Source organism: Callionymus lyra, chromosome 7, assembly GCF_982586985.1.
Source record: "Callionymus lyra chromosome 7, fCalLyr1.hap1.1, whole genome shotgun sequence".
Lineage (NCBI taxonomy): Eukaryota > Metazoa > Chordata > Actinopteri > Syngnathiformes > Callionymidae > Callionymus > Callionymus lyra.
In genome coordinates, this window is record NC_141824.1 from 18,164,112 (window position 1) to 18,181,406 (window position 17,295).

The following is a 17,295-nucleotide window of genomic DNA, read 5'->3' on the forward strand; positions in this document are numbered from 1 at the left end:
TCACAGCAGATGGTCCATATTACCAGAATATTTGTTTTACCTCATCAATGACCAAGAACCTTCTTCAGCTTAAACCTAAAAAAAACAACTGAAAGTGTACATTTAATGCTACACAACTAGCACGTGAATGTACACATGGTCAAACGCACAAAAAAACGCACTAAAATAGACAAAAATACAAATGGCAACAACTTGTGAGCCTCAATGATTGATGCACGCTGAACACAAAAGCGTCACACACCTACATAAAAAGACTCACTGGGGAGCACACTTTACTACGGACATTATTCTTGCCAGACATTTAAACACAATAGACCATTAATTCAAACAAGACACTGTGCAGTTAAACACAAGGACACGACAAGTGTGAGCACCAGGCGACACCTAGACTCATTAAACACTAGTGTTCCACTAAACACCAGAGCTGGCACAAAATACCATTTTAAAAGAAACGCATCACTTGCAGCAAACTAATGTTTGATCACGTCTGTGACCTCAAAAGATGTGTGTTTAAGATAAGAAAGTAAAGCTGACAGAAGGCAACGGAGTCAAACTGGTTTTGAAAACAATGAATTTGTTGAACACGGATAACAAAGACAAAAAGTGAATAAACGTGTGAAATGGACTCGTCCTTCCTTTCGAGCGGTTCGAGCGGCAAAAACTGTCAAACGGCAAATACACGACCATCTACTAGTGATGGTCTGATGAAGCTTCATGATACAGTGTCATTATCTTCAGAGTCCACTAGATGGTGTCTCTGCAATCCTTGTTTTGAACAGCTTCTAATGAAACATCACATGATTGTTAAACTGATGGCGCCACCTACTGACCTCTAAACAACATGACACTGTTTCATGAAGCTTCAGAGCATCACTACCGTCTACAAATGTAGTGAATCTAGTCAGTTAATCTGCATATGGGAAAGACTACTTTTATCTTGAGTGTTTTCTCTCTGTGGTTGAAGCTGGACTCACTGGTGACAGTTGCTAAGAGGAGATCACTGGACAAACTACTGTCCATCATGGATGATGACAGTCATCCTCTCAACACTGTCAGTGAGCAGAGAAGCAGATGGAGCACAAATGCACCTCCCACGATGCAACACTAATAGACTCAAGGACTCATTCACTCCTCGTGCTATTAGATTGTACAATTCTGAGTTTGGGGGCAGGAGTGAAGTAAAAGTATCATGATGTTCTATTCCATGTTCGTCTTTGATATACATCATTTACCTTATCTTAAGACTTCGATTGTATCATCTTGTTCTCTTCATTTCCCCTTCCCATTTTATTTTTTATATGAATAATTGCTTATTGGAATAAAAAAGACACAATGTCTCTAAGGAGACCTCCTGAGGGATCAATAAAGTTCTACCTACCTAGCTTGAAATACATTTTATATGAATACATTGAATTTCTTGTGAATTTGTAACGACTCGTCAGTAACCCTGACCAACACCATCAAATACAAATGTTTCATTGGACTCCCATTCCAGTGTAGTTTTGTCTAAAGTTAGCATGTAAAAACTCAGATGAGGGGACATTTGAGGCCCTAATGAAGATGTAATCTGACCAACATCCATTAATTTACTTTATAGTTCAGGTAACAAATGATTTCAGAAGTTAACAATCATTTAACATGCGTTCATGATGCAGCCGTTGCCATCGTCAGCCCCTGCTCGTTAGTCATTTTGATATTGTTAAATCGAAAGACCCACAAGGATGTGAAAATGAAAAGGGAATAAGGAGAAAAATGTAGGTTGGATTAGTTTGTCAGTTGCATTTCAAAAAAAAAAAAAAATTAGCCAGTTTAACCTTAAATTATTCTGCGGCAACAACGCATTTACTGACCTCAAGAAATTTTAAGATGATCGAAACAATTTACAAAAAGAGCACTTTAACTTACGGAGGTCAAAAATCTGAAGACCATTTCATTAACAAGTGTTGTACTAAGGGGGGGGGGGGAATAAAAATAAAGAATTGGGGTAGAGGGAGAAAACAAATGTTATCATTCAAGACGATAAACCAGAAGATTGATTCATTAAACCATGGCTCACCCGTCACGCGGCGGCAGACGAGCAGAACGGTTCTCTTCACGGCTGTAAACCCAAGAGACACTGAAGCAGTTGAGGTCGGAGCTCGGCGTGAAAATGACGAAACACACCGGAAGGCCAGATAAATTCAGTGAGCTTTTATTTCCAACAGAACTTTAGATTTTCCAAATAGACTTTTGAACGCTCCAACAGAACTCCCACCTTAAAATGAGCATCACTGAAAAACAAACTGCCAATTGAATAAGGATTTTTTTTTTTTTACGTCAGATAAAATTGAAATCAGGATTTTACTTCACCTAAATTTGGAGCCTGCAATGTGGACATTGGAAAGAAAAGAATCCAAATACAAGGGCAACTTCATTACCCATTTTAAACCCTTCAATTTTTCCAGACAATCCTGTAGTTGGCTTCCCACCCCTTCCCCACTGATGCAGAATCAGATCCTCTCGAGTTGCCAAACTCAAGAAGATCCACGTCGGCATCAGGGCAGTCCTTCGCCAAATTAACCTCCCAAATTTAGTTTAAAGACCTTAAAGACTGAAGCAAATTCTCAGGTTGAATTTTTCCAATTGAACGATTCCGATGCGAGATGCCACCGCGTCAGTCTTTAAGGTTCTCCCCGCCTTCCACCACCAGCAGCGCCGATTCCCGACAGATCGATGGCTTTGGTCTGGAAACGAAACAACGAGGCGCTGCTGGTGACAGGCGGGGAAACAGACGGCTGCCAGGTCTGTTAAAGGTCCCTGCTCGCTCCTCTACTTAATATTTAATTTAGATTGAAGCATTAAAGTAAAATACACGAATATTCCGGATTGGTTTGAGAACATCAGGGGCCACAGTAGAGGCACAAGAGCAGGGACCGCCGCTCTAAAGGACGAGAGGGACGATGCACAATGTTACACTTCAAATTTCAAGCGTGCAATACACTCGTCCGTTTAGAAACGGCATGAAAAGCATCTCACACTCATCAGGGGAATCTTGTTTTCATTAAGGGCCCACGCTGACATAGTCAAGGGCCCCCAATGAAAACAAGACATTAAACAGTAACCCCCCCCACCCTAAACAAATAAAAGAAAAATGGCAGAGAAACAATCCCAAACGTTATCGGAGTTGAAAGTCCGACCGTCAACATCCTTCACATAGTTATGCCCATTTTTTTTTAAGCTCAACATGTTCCATTCTCGTTTTGGGCTTTTCTGGGTTCAAAAAGAAAAAAGCGTTGCAGTCCATGTTATTGCCTGAAGTCATCTCTGCAGCTCACGTTGTTGCATTTTTTCGTTAGCCATTTTCAGTCAAGTCCGCCAACGTGCAATGAACAGAGATCGACATTGCTGCTACATTTTTGGGTCGGACGCAATGCTCCGGTGAGCCCAGTGGGCCAAAACAAAGTGGTGAGCGAAAATGTCCGTCCTTCCGAACTCGAGGGTTCCTTGTAACAGCGCGTCAGTCCACAAGAACCAAAAGGGAAAAAAAAAAAAACTCTGCCAGTCGAGCTGCACTGCAGCAAGTACAACATGATAGTATTTCTCTTCACAAACAGCGACAAAAGGAGGTCCAGCAGAACCTCGGGTCAGTTGCACAAGTTAAGGCTGACGACAACACAATTGATAAAACGCACAAGTTGGCATCAGCCAGGGGAGGGGAATAACTTTAACGGGCCACTCAAATGGGAAAATTTTGCGGCTTCTTCAACTTAAAGTCTGATCATGCAGAGACAAGTTTTGGTTTTCAACTTTGCAACGTCTGGATTTATAAATTAATGGGGCAATATTGCTGATCCACACAGGCGTGGCAGTCAATGGTCCAGTGCGGCTGTGAAAAGGGGACGGGGGCATATCTGTTGTCAGCCGGCCTATAGAACTGGTCTAAAACAATCTTAAAATTAAGGTATATACACACACACAACTCTGCGAGGAGTCGCAGACGTCTTAAGTTTAGCCATCCGTAGGAAGATGAGAACCCAGGAACAGGAATCCTTGTGACTCTGGTGTCAAGTCGCTGCGGCGAGTTTATTTTTAGTGTCAAGATGATGACGGAGGAAAGGATGTGGGGTTCTTTTGGGTGCACGAGATTCCTGCAGAGTTACTGGCTTTCCTTTGAAACGAAAACAAAACTGTCCGTGGAAGTGTGTCCACAAATGATTGGCCAGACTCGAACACAGCAATGCAAACATCAAGTTTGATGACTCATACCATCCTCCCGCCTTAAAATGTTGCCAATGGATGAACCAAAAAATAAAATAAAAATAAAGTTCACCTCTGCGGTTGTATATCAAACGTTGCCTTCAGGTGAATGTGACGTGAGCGAGCTGACACGAAGCGGGTTATTACTTCAGAACAAGTTGAGCTGCTTGTTAAGGCACTTGATACAAATTGGTGAGATCGTTTTTTTGGGAAACAAAACTGAAGCGTGGAGGGTGCAGGGCTGGCTTACGGGTCTCGGTTGATATGAATCTCTACGACGTGCACAGAAGTCCGTCACTACGCCCTTCGTTTCCTCCGTGGTTTGCCTCCTTTGGGTCGTGTTGATGCAGCATCGAGCCTCGTCGAAAAGGCTTAAGAGTCATTTCAAATCACAGTCCAGGGAATATCACTTTCCTCCGGTGGCCTTCAAAATGATGACAAACTGTACATTAAAAGAAAATCCAGGGAAGAGGGCAGGGATGAGGGGAGGATGTGGGTGGACTGACCTGAAAAAGAAAGAGCACACATTTTTACTTGCCCAGACAACTAATATTTCACTCCCGTCTTTCAAGCCCATTCATTTCCTCCTGACCTCACTGTCAAACAGAACCAATCAATCTACAGGATTAAGCTGCGGTACTTACTGGCTCATGGCTTGAGTTCTTCGCCACTCTCGCTGTGGTACTCTGCCACGTACAGGCTCTTGTCGATGATGCAGGGGATGGGTTTGATCTCTGTTCCGAGCTGCTCCTCGATGCCTTTAAGGTTGAAGCGATCGTCGTAGGTTATCAGGTTGATGGCGAGACCCAGGTGTCCAAAGCGGCCTGAAAATCAAGAGGGTCAAGTTAAAAAAAAAAGCTAGTCGATGAGTTGGCACTGAAGAGTGAGACGAGTTCCTACCTGATCGACCTATACGATGAAGGTACGTCTCTCCCAGCTTTGGAAAGTCAAAGTTGATGACAACATTCACTGCCTGAATGTCAATTCCTCTTGTGAAAAGGTCTAAAAGATGCAGAAATCCGAATTACAAGTAATTCCGCTGCCGATCTTCTTACAAGACATTTAATATGGAAGATTAAACATTTTTTCTACACGTGTAGCTGAGGCTTGTAACTGTTCACATGCAGTTGCGCTATATAAACACTAGCTTGTTCCGCCTCCAAATCCCATTACAGTTGTACTGAAGTTAAACAGATTTATTCTTGTAGACCCATGTCAAAAAAAGTATTAAATTCAAAATTACCATTTTATGTACATTTTAGATTTTAATGCCAACCTAAACCAAAAATAGTTTGAGTTAATACCCTTAAAGCCATACACACATACATATATAGTAGATGTACCTTTTGACGTGGAAGTAATTGTACATGTTTAATCTGTCAACATGTCAGTAAACTACGAGGCTGCACCGCGAGTAGCATCATTTCAGATTCTAGAAGCATTACTCTGTGAGGCTACATAGAAATGGGCTGTGTTGAGTAATACGATGAAGATGGACTACAACATCCAGATTCAAAACTTTGACATCACAAGAAACCATTTAGCTTTTGTTCCAAAATGGCTTCACTCACCAGTGCAGACAAGATTCCGGCAGAGACCATTTCTGAAGTCATGGAATACTCTGTTACGATGCTCCTGGGGAGAGCAAGAGTCAAACATTTAAGATAAAGGTACTACCATCATGGCTACAGATAAGTAATTCACTTTTCCAGACCAGGGTCACAAAGCACGTATAAGGAATATTCAGCTCATTTAGAGTGTTTGGAATGATTCTGATTATTGGGCTAGATATACAGTACATCCCTAATGACTCGAGGTCACGTTTAAAGTTCATCTGTACACTCGAAGCATTGCTTCATAATCCAAAAATGCAATTCAACACCATTTGTGCAATCGTTCTGAATTCTGGGCCAACCTGTCTCATCTTGGCATGAATGTAGAAACAGGAATAGCCGAGCTGGGAGATCTTCTTGGCGAGAAGTTCGACTCTCTTAGACGAGTTGCAGAAGATTATGGATTGATTGATTTGAAGCTGCAAGACACATAGTACGTTTTAAAACAGGTTGGGACTTTACAGCAAATAAAACGCTACACAAACAGACCGAAGTCCACACAAGTACAAACTCAAATGCATACCTTGGAGAAGAGGGTGTTGAGGCAGTGGACCTTCTGTTTCTCAGTTACATAAGCATAGTACTGAGTCACACCCTTCAGTGTGAGTTCCTCCATCAGGTTGATCTCATAGGGCTTCTGCAGATGAGAGCTCTATGGAACAACAACAATCATTAGAAAATTACATACAGAAATTAATAAAGAGTTTTCTTATTGGTTATAAAAAAGCAAAAACAAAGTCACTATTACTTTTATATTTAAAAAAAGATTGTATTGAAACATACAATAAAACCTTAAAGGGCACTCATACACATACCATAAACTTCTGCACACTGAGGGGGAAGGTGGCAGAGTATAGCAGGATTTGCCTCTGTTTGGGAAGGAAACCCAGCATCTCCTCCATCATCACTACAAAGTCTTGAGACAAGAGTTTGTCTGCCTGTTGACACAAGAGTTTAGGACTTTAGACGGACTTGGCACTGAAAACTTTGCAATCCAAAAAGACAAGCCATCAAACTCACCTCATCTAGAACGGTCATCTGCACTTGGTTGACCTTGGCCACTCCTTTCTTAATAAGATCTAAAATTCTTCCAGGAGTAGCAATAACTACATGTACTGAAAGAAGCATCAAATAATATCAGTTTAGTTAAAACAAATAAATCTAATTGTCTCACTAAGCCCCCAAAACCAAGCCCAATTTTTCTTCGAGAAATCATCTAGTAAACAGCCCCAATAGACCCCCAAAATGGACCCCAGCGGTCTGCACAAGGTAAATGATATAAAACTGACCACTAGAAATTTTACTGACGGCCATCTCATAACTTTATTACTAGTTCAAAGCTACAGATGACTTTTTGGGGTAAAACAATGTGAAAAAAAAATGTTTGTCCTTTTTATGGGCATTCACATTACAAGTTATATATTTTTAATTAAATGTATACAAAATTAATTACAACTGTATTAAACCTTTCTTGCATTTGATGTAGTTAAATTTAATATTTTATTTAGGAATATTGCATTTATATATACACATTTTAAAATTATATAAAACCAAATTTAGACCAGTGTTTATTTTAGTATAAGCAATTATGTTTTTAATAAGAAAGTTTTCCTATCATTTACATTTTTTGATTTGTCCCCGTTTTTTTTCATTTGGCTTAGCGAGCCAACATAACAGTCACAGGAAATGTAATTTACCCAAATCTCCCTCAAGAGAGTGAGAACACGTGCCATAATCATCAGAACAAAATTGATTTTACTCAAAACCCTTTAGTGGAGCAGCTTACCAGTTTCATCCAGTCTCATAATGTCATCACGAAGGTTTGTGCCTCCTGTAGTTGCCATCACCTTCACTCCACCCATATGTTTGCTGACCTGGATACATATTTGACTGACTTGAAGAGCCAACTCTCTGGTGGGAACTATGACCATAGCTGGACAGAAATAAGGAGAAAAAAAAAAGTTCAGGATGGTGCAGAGGAGTTTTTAAAGCATCCCAACACTAGATAAGTAATGTGCATTTTAAAGCTAATGAGTATTGTCAACATTCAACACAAGGTGAATGTTGCCTTGTTAGGGATCGCCCCCTCCAGCCAGGCTCACCTTGTATGCAGTCCCTTTTCAGGTCAATTCTTTCAAGTAAGGGAATGAGGTAGGCGCCACTCTTCCCTGTGCCGTTCTTGGCTCTGGCTAAGATGTCCCTTCCAGAAAGTGCAATCGGAATACTCTCCTCCTACATTAGAATGAATGTTAGAACAAACATGGAAGTACACATCGAAAGAAAGCCGGTGCAAAATTAAACAAGGTGACGCCTGCTTCAGTGATAGTTGAAATATTTTTTAACAAGGCAAACCGAGTTGAGAAAAAAAATAAAAAAGTACAGTTGAATAAACTTCACCTGAATTGGAGATGGCTTTTCCCAGCCCATCTCAAAGATTCCCATGAGCAGCTCCCTCTTTAGGCAGTAATCTTCAAATTCATTGCCTTTGGTTGCAGTCACATCCTGCAGAAGGAAAAAAATAAAAAATTACATTTCTAATAGATATTTTTTAAATGATACGTATTGTATGGCGTTTAACTGCAATTTTATTCAAATGCACCCCAGCGTCTTTAATTTTGTGCATTCTACTTGCCCTTGTGCCGGTTATCTACTGTGAATTATTCACTTCGTTTTATTTTATTATATTACCATGTACTGCCACCCATGTTGAATTAACAAAACTTGCAATTAAAGTTTCGGAAATTTTAGTTATCGAGTTGACAGAAGACAAAAAATGCTTACGGCATCTGATGCTTTGCAAACTCATTTCATATTTTAAACTGTCCAAAGTGATGGGTATCACAAGCTAATAAAGCTAGCTAAAGTATAATACTTGTATACAGTTTTGATACAATGCGCAATACCAAACCCATGACACGGTGATTCACTATCGAATGAGGAAGTAATTTATTGACTCAATAAAAAGTCTAGAATCTAGTAATTCTCCACCGACATAATCACAACAACTGCATTTATTAACAGGACATTTTGGCTATGAACTTTTGTTACCATAAATATTTCTTTTTGACATTTTTAGCAACCATCTGGAACTTTCAAGTACAATGTTATGGAAACACGTTTTTTTTATTTCAAATATGCATTTTAGTTACCAACCTTTAAAATGCAGATCAACTATTAAAATGTCCGCTTTAAGAAGTTTAAGAACTAAACATTGTGGCACAAGAGAATTGAGGTTTACAAGGCTTCCTACTTTCATAAATGTGTACTTTGACATTCAGTTCAACACAGAAAATAAACACTGGCTATATTGAAGACAAAAAAAATACAGGAGACATTTTGTAAACGTCACTGTAACCTTTGTAAGACAGTTTGCCTAACTATAACGTTTGAATAACTGCTTAATGAGATTTTTTATTAAAATTGTGCAATTTATACGAACCGAGGTTTTCATTCGTATGTCCTTTGGGGGCAGTTTCAAACTTTTCTTCCAGTCATCTCCAGGTCTGAAATCACATTCAAAAGAGTCACATCTAAGCATTGAGCAAAACCGTGTTGATCGAGAGGTGATACTCTTAGAACAAATGACTCACTTGATGACAGAATTTGTTGTGGTGGCCAACAGAGAGTTGCCATTGTTGATTGTGCCTTTCATTGGGTTTTGCGGCTGTTGTCCTCCACCTGGCGGTCCTGTGGTCTTTACTGGGCCGCGGAGCTGCCCATTCTGACTGGACAACCCCAGGATTACCGGGTTCTCGGTCCTGGCGGTGCTCATTATGCTTCAATAACCTTCTGTTGTTTCCAACGGCAGAAAACGCTCCCAAGTGTTGCTCAATAACAGATTGTCCTCCCCTGTTGAGACTTACTTGTAAATTGTCTTTTGTCTCAGCGGGTATTGCAATATTTTCACCTTGGAAAGTCTAAAGTGGCGTTCAGTGTGCAACTTCCTTTTTATGTGTACACTTGTTGTGAGCATTAAATCCTTAGCAAAGAGGGGGTGAGCTGGAACTGCTGCGGGGTAAACGAAACTCCGGGCGGGTTTCGCTCAAGTTAGCTAGAATGTTGGCCGGTGGTTCAGCTAGCCATCTTGAGTAGTTTAACTGGCGTCTTTCTTCTCAGTAAAATGATCCTGTAACAAAAACATACAACTTCAGGGATTTTAAAGTTCAAAGGAAGAACTTTGTTCGGCAACGTTTGCAGCCACTTACGCACCAGCTAGCGGTGGATAACTGCGTAGGCCAAAGCGGTTGTTTTTGTTATAGTCTAGACAGTTGAAACGAAAAAAAAAATGGACAAACGGACCGATATGGTATGAGTAGAGGGAAAAAAAACTGCAAAAATATATTAAACTATATACCCAATAGACGTTTGACTTCTTAGAGTGACGACATCTAGTTAGCTTCCAGTTACTGTAGGTCCTGGACCGTTTGCGTTAACGAAATAAACAACCTAGTTTTGCTTTACAACCGTTATATCGTAGAACATACATGTAACATCTTTACAATCCAATTAAATACATTTTTAAAAGCGTAGCTTTAGTGTTATCGTGGAAAAGCAGTTAGCAACTAGCACGCTAGCTAGCTAGCAAGCTAACCTGCGAACAAACCATAACGAAATGTCCAGGACGCTACAAAAACAGTATTACCAATGGAAAAACACCCATGAGAAGAATACGCTTTCAGAAAGATACCGAGTTCGGTTAGACGCCGTGTTACCGTTAAGGGTGTCGATTTTTGAGGTTCTTTTCACGGTGTTTGAACTCAATGTTTAGCTGACTGCGAACGAAGCTTGTCAACTAGCGCTTCAAGATGGCGGCCGCTCCTACTTGTACCCGCCCCCACCGGAGCATCAGCTGATTTGCTTTTTTAATCAACGCTCAGATTCAGTTGCACTTTTGAGTCTCGGTTTTCACAACTTGTGTCTTTTTTATTTTATCACTGTCCCGCTTGTTTTTAAGTCGTGATAAAAAAACAACCAGCCTGAGCACACAGGGTGTCGAGGTCTAAACAAAGGACTATTTCTTATCATCACCTCTGAGACATAAAGAGCAGGTTCAATTAAAAAGTGACATATATTTAGCTTTTTTTTAAAACTGTACTTTAAACAATAAAACCTCACGAAATGTACAAATTGGGTTCTGTGTTTGACATGCAGGAGCATAAATGAATAGCCAAGAAATATTCTGCTTTCTGCTAAGATTATTCTAGGTAATCGAAGCCGAAAAATATTCTCTGTGTGTTCGCGAGTATCTGGCGATACGATACGTATCACGATACAGTGGAAACAATACGATATATTGTGATACTATAGCAAGGATATATTTGTAGTATTATATCGGAGTAGTTGACTCTGGCAATGATGAATTTACCGACCACATTTGCTTTAAAACCAAAACATGTCCAAACATCTACTTAAAAAAGCCGCGGGAGTCGACTGTATCCTCTCGTCCCCAGTCATCGCTGGGATTTCATTGTTCTTTTAGCTGTGGAGGATGTAATGGCTGCTAACTATTGCTTTTTTTCCGTTGTTGCTGTTGAAAATCAATACGGTATCGTGAAAAAGATTAGTATATTTATATTTTCTTAGACCCCCGACTTGAAACCATGACAAAAAGAAAAACAATAAAAAAAGACTCTAAGGCTCTAATCTGTTGACCATGATGTTTGAGGATGACGTGGTGATTTATAGCGAGGGTAAAGATTAGGTGGAGCAGCTGGATAGATGGATGAATGAAGAGATGAAACACAGATGTCATGTGTTGAACCACTGACGATAGTTTATGTTTATAGTTTAGTGTTTAACTCTATGATAGTTTCAAATATCCACAACAAAGTGTGGGTTCAAAGATTTTTTTTTTTTATGGAAGCAAAGTTGAATCCTTATTTATTTGGATTGTTGTTGTATATTTTTCCAGTTATAATCCCGTATTCAACCCGAGTGAATGCAAAAGAGAAACTAAAATAAAAATAAAAATCGTATTGCGTGTATTTTAATAGGATCTGTGAGAATATCTACACGCAGCTGTCCTCGGTTAAGGATGCAATACACACAGTGGACTGAAGAGGGCAGCAACACATCACAGACGGACACAATAAACATTTGATAAAAATTGTCTATTTTCAACCTGTCTGTTTTTTTTTAATTGGGACATACAAGCAAAATCAATTGACACACATTCTTAGAATTAAGTCATGTGCTTTTCTTCATCTGTCATCATATTATAAAGGTAAAGAGTATACACAGGTGTTTAATGACAGGTGAAGCCACAGGTGCGCCCACCTGCTGACGTCACCGTCTTAAGGGAGGGTCTCGGCGCGGGTCCACGACAGACAAGATGCCGGTGAGGAGGAAGAAAAACGCGGCGAGCGCGGAGGAACAAGCGCGACAGATGCGCGCGCAGCGCCTGAAGCTGCTGATCCAACAGTACGAGACAGAAGGTGCGTGTTTTTATTTCTGGACCTCCTGTGAAGCCGGAGTGACCGGTTCACCCGCAGCCCAGCAGCGGGTCGCCGAGGTCAAGGGTCGTCTGGAGGACCTGCTGGCGGGAGTCGATCGAGTGTTCGAGGTGGAGCTGCTGAAGATCCCGCAGGCCATTCAGAAGAGCTCCATCCTGGACCACGTGGGAGGTGACCTTTGACTTCTAAATAAACATTCACTCATTTTTATTTTGTATAATCACACCACAAACACATAAAGTGTGTACAGTAGAAGTATCTGATTCTGATAAATAATATTGATAATAACTACTGTAAGTAAGTAATTTTTATTTATATAGCCCTTTTCAAAACCGTGATTTCAAACAAAGCCTGCAAATGTAGTTTAAAACAAATCTATAGCCTGATCATGTTCCATTAAATAAGCATTTAACTTCTCATTAATGTCATATGTATCTGTGTTTTACATTGACGTTATAAGGCAATGTTCAAATACTGAAGGACAAAATGCTATGATTTTAATATGTAATTTAAGAAGTATTATTTAAGTGAGCTGCAAAAAGAACCAGGGACAAAACATGTTAAAATAATGGAGGTCATATAGAGTTTAAAGAGTAAACCATCATTTAAAAAAAGGACAAAAAGTTGTCGTTGAGGAACATTTCCACATGATTGGTTAACTAGTTTCACTCTGATGTCCGTCAGGTTATTTAATAAAAAAAATTAAAAAAAATGATATATAAGTGTACTAATGTGACAAATAAGATGAATCTTACTGAAATATTAAATTATATAAAGAGTTGAACCAGTAAGGATAATACTGTTGTTGTTTCTACAATTATCAATTATTTATTAATTTAACTAATCTATTATCTTTATTTATAATGTGTGCTCTGTCTCTATATAATGTGTATATCAATAGATGGATGGATAATTATTGATTCCTCTGGAGATCTCCTTCGGGAAATAGTTTTTCCAGCACACAGCAAAACGGACGATGGATTCATAAAACAAGAACGAAGTGCAAGATGACACAATCTAAAGGTAAAGAACATAGCTAAAAGAAATAGGATACAAAGATCAACATGTAATAGAATTATCTTTTCACTTCACTCCTGTCTCTAAACTCAGAATTGTACAATCTAATAGCACGAGGAAAGAATGTGCCCCTGTGTCTATTAGTGTTGCATCATGGGAGGAGCATCTGCTTCTCTGCTCACTGATGACAGTGTTCAGAGGAAGACTGTCATCATCCATGATGGACAGTAGTTTGTCCAGTGATCTCCTCTCAGCAACTGTCACCAAACATGTCAAAACTGTGTCTCTCTCTAACAGAGCGTGAAGCTGCCGTGGACGAGAAGGTAAGTGAGCTTCACTCTGCTGCCCTCTAGCGGTGACTAGTGATGACGAGTGTCTGAGAGCGCAGGTGGAGTCCATGGGTTTGCAGAAGCTTCGGAGGACACGCACCAAGGGTGAGTCGCTCAGACCCCTGAGGAGGAAAGACTGGCGACTATCAATTCTCTCTGGTTCCAGGTCGGCCCACGGTGACGCCGAGACCCTCCAGCAAGAAGACCTCGGTGAGTCCTCCAGACAGTCGACGGATGCTGGTAAAAGTTGTTGATGTTTTGTTTTCCCAGGTGGCCAGAGGAGGACGGAAAGGCCTCACCAGCAGCGTCAGCAGCGGGAACATCGGGTGAGGGTCTGCTCTGGTGAGTCTTTCAATTGTAGTGACCTTGATCCATGTGGGTTCCAGCCGGCAGAAGATGGGGAACTGTGATCACGTCCAGGGGAAACCCAAACTCAGGTGTGTTCATGACTCTTCTCTGTGTGAAACTAGTTTAGGCTGCAACCTAATGTGAGGACTAGTGATTTAAGAAAATATCAATTTTTTTTTTAAAGTACTATATCAATAATTCAAGATTCAAAGCGTTTATTGTCATGGGTACTACGTACCATGAAATTCTTACTTTATACCCCCAAAAAAAGTGCACAGTAAAAATAAATAAATATATATCTACATCTCTATCTCTATCAATTGTATTTCTGCTTTAAAATCATATTTTTTTTATCAGTTTTTCAGGTTTATATTGAAGTGGTGTGTTAAAAGAAATTATAAAATAGTTTAATTTTATTGTGTGATTAACAAGCAAATATTAAGGGTGTGTTGCATTTAAACCTGCGGCCACTAGATGGCAGCAGTCATTATGAGCTCCACTGCTAAATGAACAAGGAAAATCCCACGAGAACCTAGCGATTAACTCGGGATGAGAGGATACAGTCGACTCCAGCATCTTTTAAAGCTGATTTCATTTGTTTGGAAGCCAAAATATGTCCAAACATCAGTTATGATGACAATACTACGACTGTATTTTCGCTAAAGTGGAAAAAAACTATTGTATATTCAGACGGTGTATATAAGCAGCCTTTAAGTATATGAAAAATGTTTAAATGTGCAAAATATAGTAAAGTGTCTTTCGCTTAAATCACAGAATGTCTGTTTGTTCCACGTTTAATGTAAATTAGCAGATTTTTGAGGGGTAATATTTACTCCACATTCATTCGCCTCAAATATGAATTGTGTCCAAATGTTGACTCCCCCTGATTTCCTGTTGACCTGCCTGTGACCTTGCAGATCCACCGTGTCGACTGGTGACCTCCACTGCACGGCTGAAGGATCCATGGCTCACATCAGCTTCACCACTGCGCTCGGACAGGTACTGGTCTAGGTTCTGGGTCTCCTCAGGCTCCGTGACTGCTGCCGGTGTCTTTCTAGTCAGGGAGTCGGCCACCTGCCTCTGAGTACTTTGAAAATGATTATCAATATAAATGTAGGTATTTCATTTACATTTTCCTAGCGTTTTTCCAATGATGTATTCATAAACGAGCAGCTCTCTCCTTCACTTTACCTTTTTATTCAACAAAAACTGTTACTGTAAGACATGAGAACAACATGAAGATCGTCAGCACAGCACTCTTTGCTTTCCCCTCCCTTACCCATCTCACTCTTAAAGGAACGGTAACACGCAAAACAACGAGCTTTATAGTATTGTTTGTTCAAAAATATAATTTCAAATTTCCTTTTTTAGTTTTCTGCATTGTTGATATGATGATAATTATAATGATGATGATGCCATTCTTAGTGCTTTACATACAAATGGTTAAAAATAAACACAAGTCGATTCAAGAGGACAAACTGCAGTAAATATGCAACACATTATGATAATTATCATTACTTAGTGAAACTCATGTCGACTAAGGGTTCAGATCATTTGAGTAATCAGTTTCTTTTAGAGTTATAGACAAAAATGTTTTTTCATTTTAGTGTAGCGACTGGAGGTCAGTTGTCTTCATCTTTGTCCAAAAAGACAATATCCAAATACCTTCATACTGCTCGACTGTAAAGTCCATCTTGTGTTCTCCCTAGTATTATTATCCACTAAAACAAGCCTAAAATATAGTCTTGTGTAGGTTTTGTTGGGGGAACAATGCCTCATATTTTGATGTTTTTAAGTGTCTTTTTTAATTAATACAAAGACAACTGAGCTCCAATCACTACTTTAAAATGAACACATATTTGTCTATAACGCTAAAAAGAACAGATTACTCTGAAAATAATTCTAACCCTTAGTCGACATAAGGGTAGAATATTAGTGAAGTTTGAATTTTGGTAAACTATCAACGTTTTATTTAAATTTTGTTTTTAATTGGCATGAAAAGGCAAAGCAAGTGAAGATTATATTTAATTTTAAAGGTCAAAAAGGGTTTTCAGGGTTTTCTTTACTGTAAGAAAATGGTCCAAATGGCTCTTTGAGTGGTAAAGGTTGCCGACCCTTGTTCTAGACCGTCTGCATCTCTGAAGAGACCAAAGACGACATCGACGTGGATCTCCTGGACGCCGTGGCCATCGTCCAGATCCAGAGTCTGGCGGTAAGAATGTTTCCGTATGTGATCATGTGATGATGATTCGCCTGTGCGACGTGGATTTGTCTTAAGTTACCAACACGGCGCTCGTATGACAAAAGTACTTAATGTTAAATTTAATTTAGACTTCTCACTCTTGGTGCCGCTCATTTGTGGCGCAGGAGTTAAATCAAGTCAGAACTTGTGAAGAGAATGAAGTAAATTATTTCGCAATGAATCAACGAAAATAATGAAATAAAAATAATCAAAAACCTTTTGGATGAATAAGATGATTTATTTTACAGCAGTAAAGGTTTCGACAACATTTTGTAGCTTTTAAATGAAGTGACTGTCTTTTAGACTTTTATTGTCATTGCACAGAAAACACAGCAGTGACACTGGCAATGAAATTTCATTGCTTGGCAACCGTTAAAAAACACAGCAGAGAGATGTGTATGTATAAAAAGTATAAATATTAATACATTTAAAATAGTGCAATATAGTATAAACAGAATAAATAAATAACATTATAAATATTGCATATAATTAATGTGTATAGTAAAGTATAAATACAAATAAGTTAACAATGGTGCTAATGTTATAAATAGAATAAATACATAATATTTTAAATAGTGCAGTCGTACTTGTATGTTTAACTTCTCCTGAAACTTGTGTTGCAGATGCTGATAGGAAACCTGAAGGCTAAAGCTGAAAGATCTTCTGTTAACCTTTGATATTATTATATATATTCTTTTTTTTTTTTTTAAATGTGCAGAAATTAATAATAACTTAATAAAAGTTGAAGTGTGTCACTGTTGGCTTGTTATTTGGTTAGAAGTCAATTATTCTGACCCAGGTCTTCTCACTCATCAGTCCAGTTGACATCCTGACGATTGACTCTTAATGGAGGCAGTGGTTCTGCAGAGTAACGTCTGGGTGACTGAGCTTGTGAGGTCATCGACAACCGTTTTACTAAACTGTATTCAATATTTTCCTTGAAGCTCTAGCACGGGGTGTCAAACTGGTCCAGAGAAGGGCTGAGATGGTCCAGGTCTTTGTTTTAGTCAAGCACATAGTGGAACCAATCGGGTGTCTTGAGTAGTGATGGTCTGATG

The 17,295-nt window shown here is 39.4% G+C and overlaps 2 protein-coding genes across 4 annotated transcripts; one reads left to right on the forward strand and one right to left on the reverse strand.

Moving 5' to 3' along the window:
• Positions 1-2,175: 2,175 nt before the first annotated feature.
• ddx6 (DEAD (Asp-Glu-Ala-Asp) box helicase 6) lies at positions 2,176-10,662 on the reverse strand. 3 transcript variants are annotated; one of them, XM_087795248.1, is made up of 15 exons: positions 10,562-10,637; positions 10,059-10,109; positions 9,440-9,975; positions 9,289-9,352; positions 8,247-8,351; positions 7,952-8,081; positions 7,636-7,782; positions 6,870-6,964; positions 6,665-6,787; positions 6,373-6,501; positions 6,152-6,268; positions 5,808-5,871; positions 5,137-5,238; positions 4,881-5,060; positions 2,176-4,742 (listed from the first exon to the last, which is right to left on the reverse strand). In XM_087795248.1, exons 3-14 carry the CDS (start codon positions 9,619-9,621, stop codon positions 4,885-4,887), a joined length of 1,434 nt encoding a protein of 477 aa, XP_087651374.1. In that variant the 5' UTR covers positions 9,622-9,975; positions 10,059-10,109; positions 10,562-10,637; the 3' UTR covers positions 2,176-4,742; positions 4,881-4,884. The 3 variants fall into 3 exon arrangements, with proteins under 3 accessions (XP_087651374.1, XP_087651373.1, XP_087651375.1); XM_087795247.1 differs by lacking the exon at positions 10,059-10,109 and having other exon boundaries at positions 10,562-10,662; XM_087795249.1 differs by lacking the exon at positions 10,562-10,637 and having other exon boundaries at positions 10,059-10,447.
• Positions 10,663-12,180: 1,518 nt separating this feature from the next.
• On the forward strand, positions 12,181-17,026 carry cdca9 (cell division cycle associated 9). The gene is made up of 10 exons (XM_087794909.1): positions 12,181-12,283; positions 12,341-12,472; positions 13,616-13,641; positions 13,707-13,752; positions 13,814-13,857; positions 13,918-13,973; positions 14,034-14,084; positions 14,913-14,994; positions 16,121-16,207; positions 16,861-17,026. The coding sequence occupies exons 1-10, from the start codon at positions 12,181-12,183 to the stop codon at positions 16,912-16,914; spliced, it is 681 nt and encodes a 226-aa protein (XP_087651035.1). The 3' UTR covers positions 16,915-17,026.
• Positions 17,027-17,295: the final 269 nt, after the last annotated feature.

What these genes read in the sequence shown, in the direction of transcription:
- ddx6 (XM_087795247.1), bottom strand. Translation starts at nt 9,621, where the DNA reads ATGAGCACCGCCAGGACCGAGAACCCGGTAATCCTGGGGTTGTCCAGT. An exon ending in ACATACGAATGAAAACCTCG is followed by an intron (nt 8,352 to 9,288) that starts GTTCGTATAAAT and finishes TTCCTTCTGCAG; the next exon opens with GATGTGACTGCAACCAAAGG. An exon ending in AGATGACCGTTCTAGATGAG is followed by an intron (nt 6,788 to 6,869) that starts GTGAGTTTGATG and finishes TTGTGTCAACAG; the next exon opens with GCAGACAAACTCTTGTCTCA.
- cdca9 (XM_087794909.1), top strand. Translation starts at nt 12,181, where the DNA reads ATGCCGGTGAGGAGGAAGAAAAACGCGGCGAGCGCGGAGGAACAAGCG. An exon ending in TCGGAGGACACGCACCAAGG is followed by an intron (nt 13,753 to 13,813) that starts GTGAGTCGCTCA and finishes CTCTGGTTCCAG; the next exon opens with GTCGGCCCACGGTGACGCCG. An exon ending in TCCAGATCCAGAGTCTGGCG is followed by an intron (nt 16,208 to 16,860) that starts GTAAGAATGTTT and finishes CTTGTGTTGCAG; the next exon opens with ATGCTGATAGGAAACCTGAA.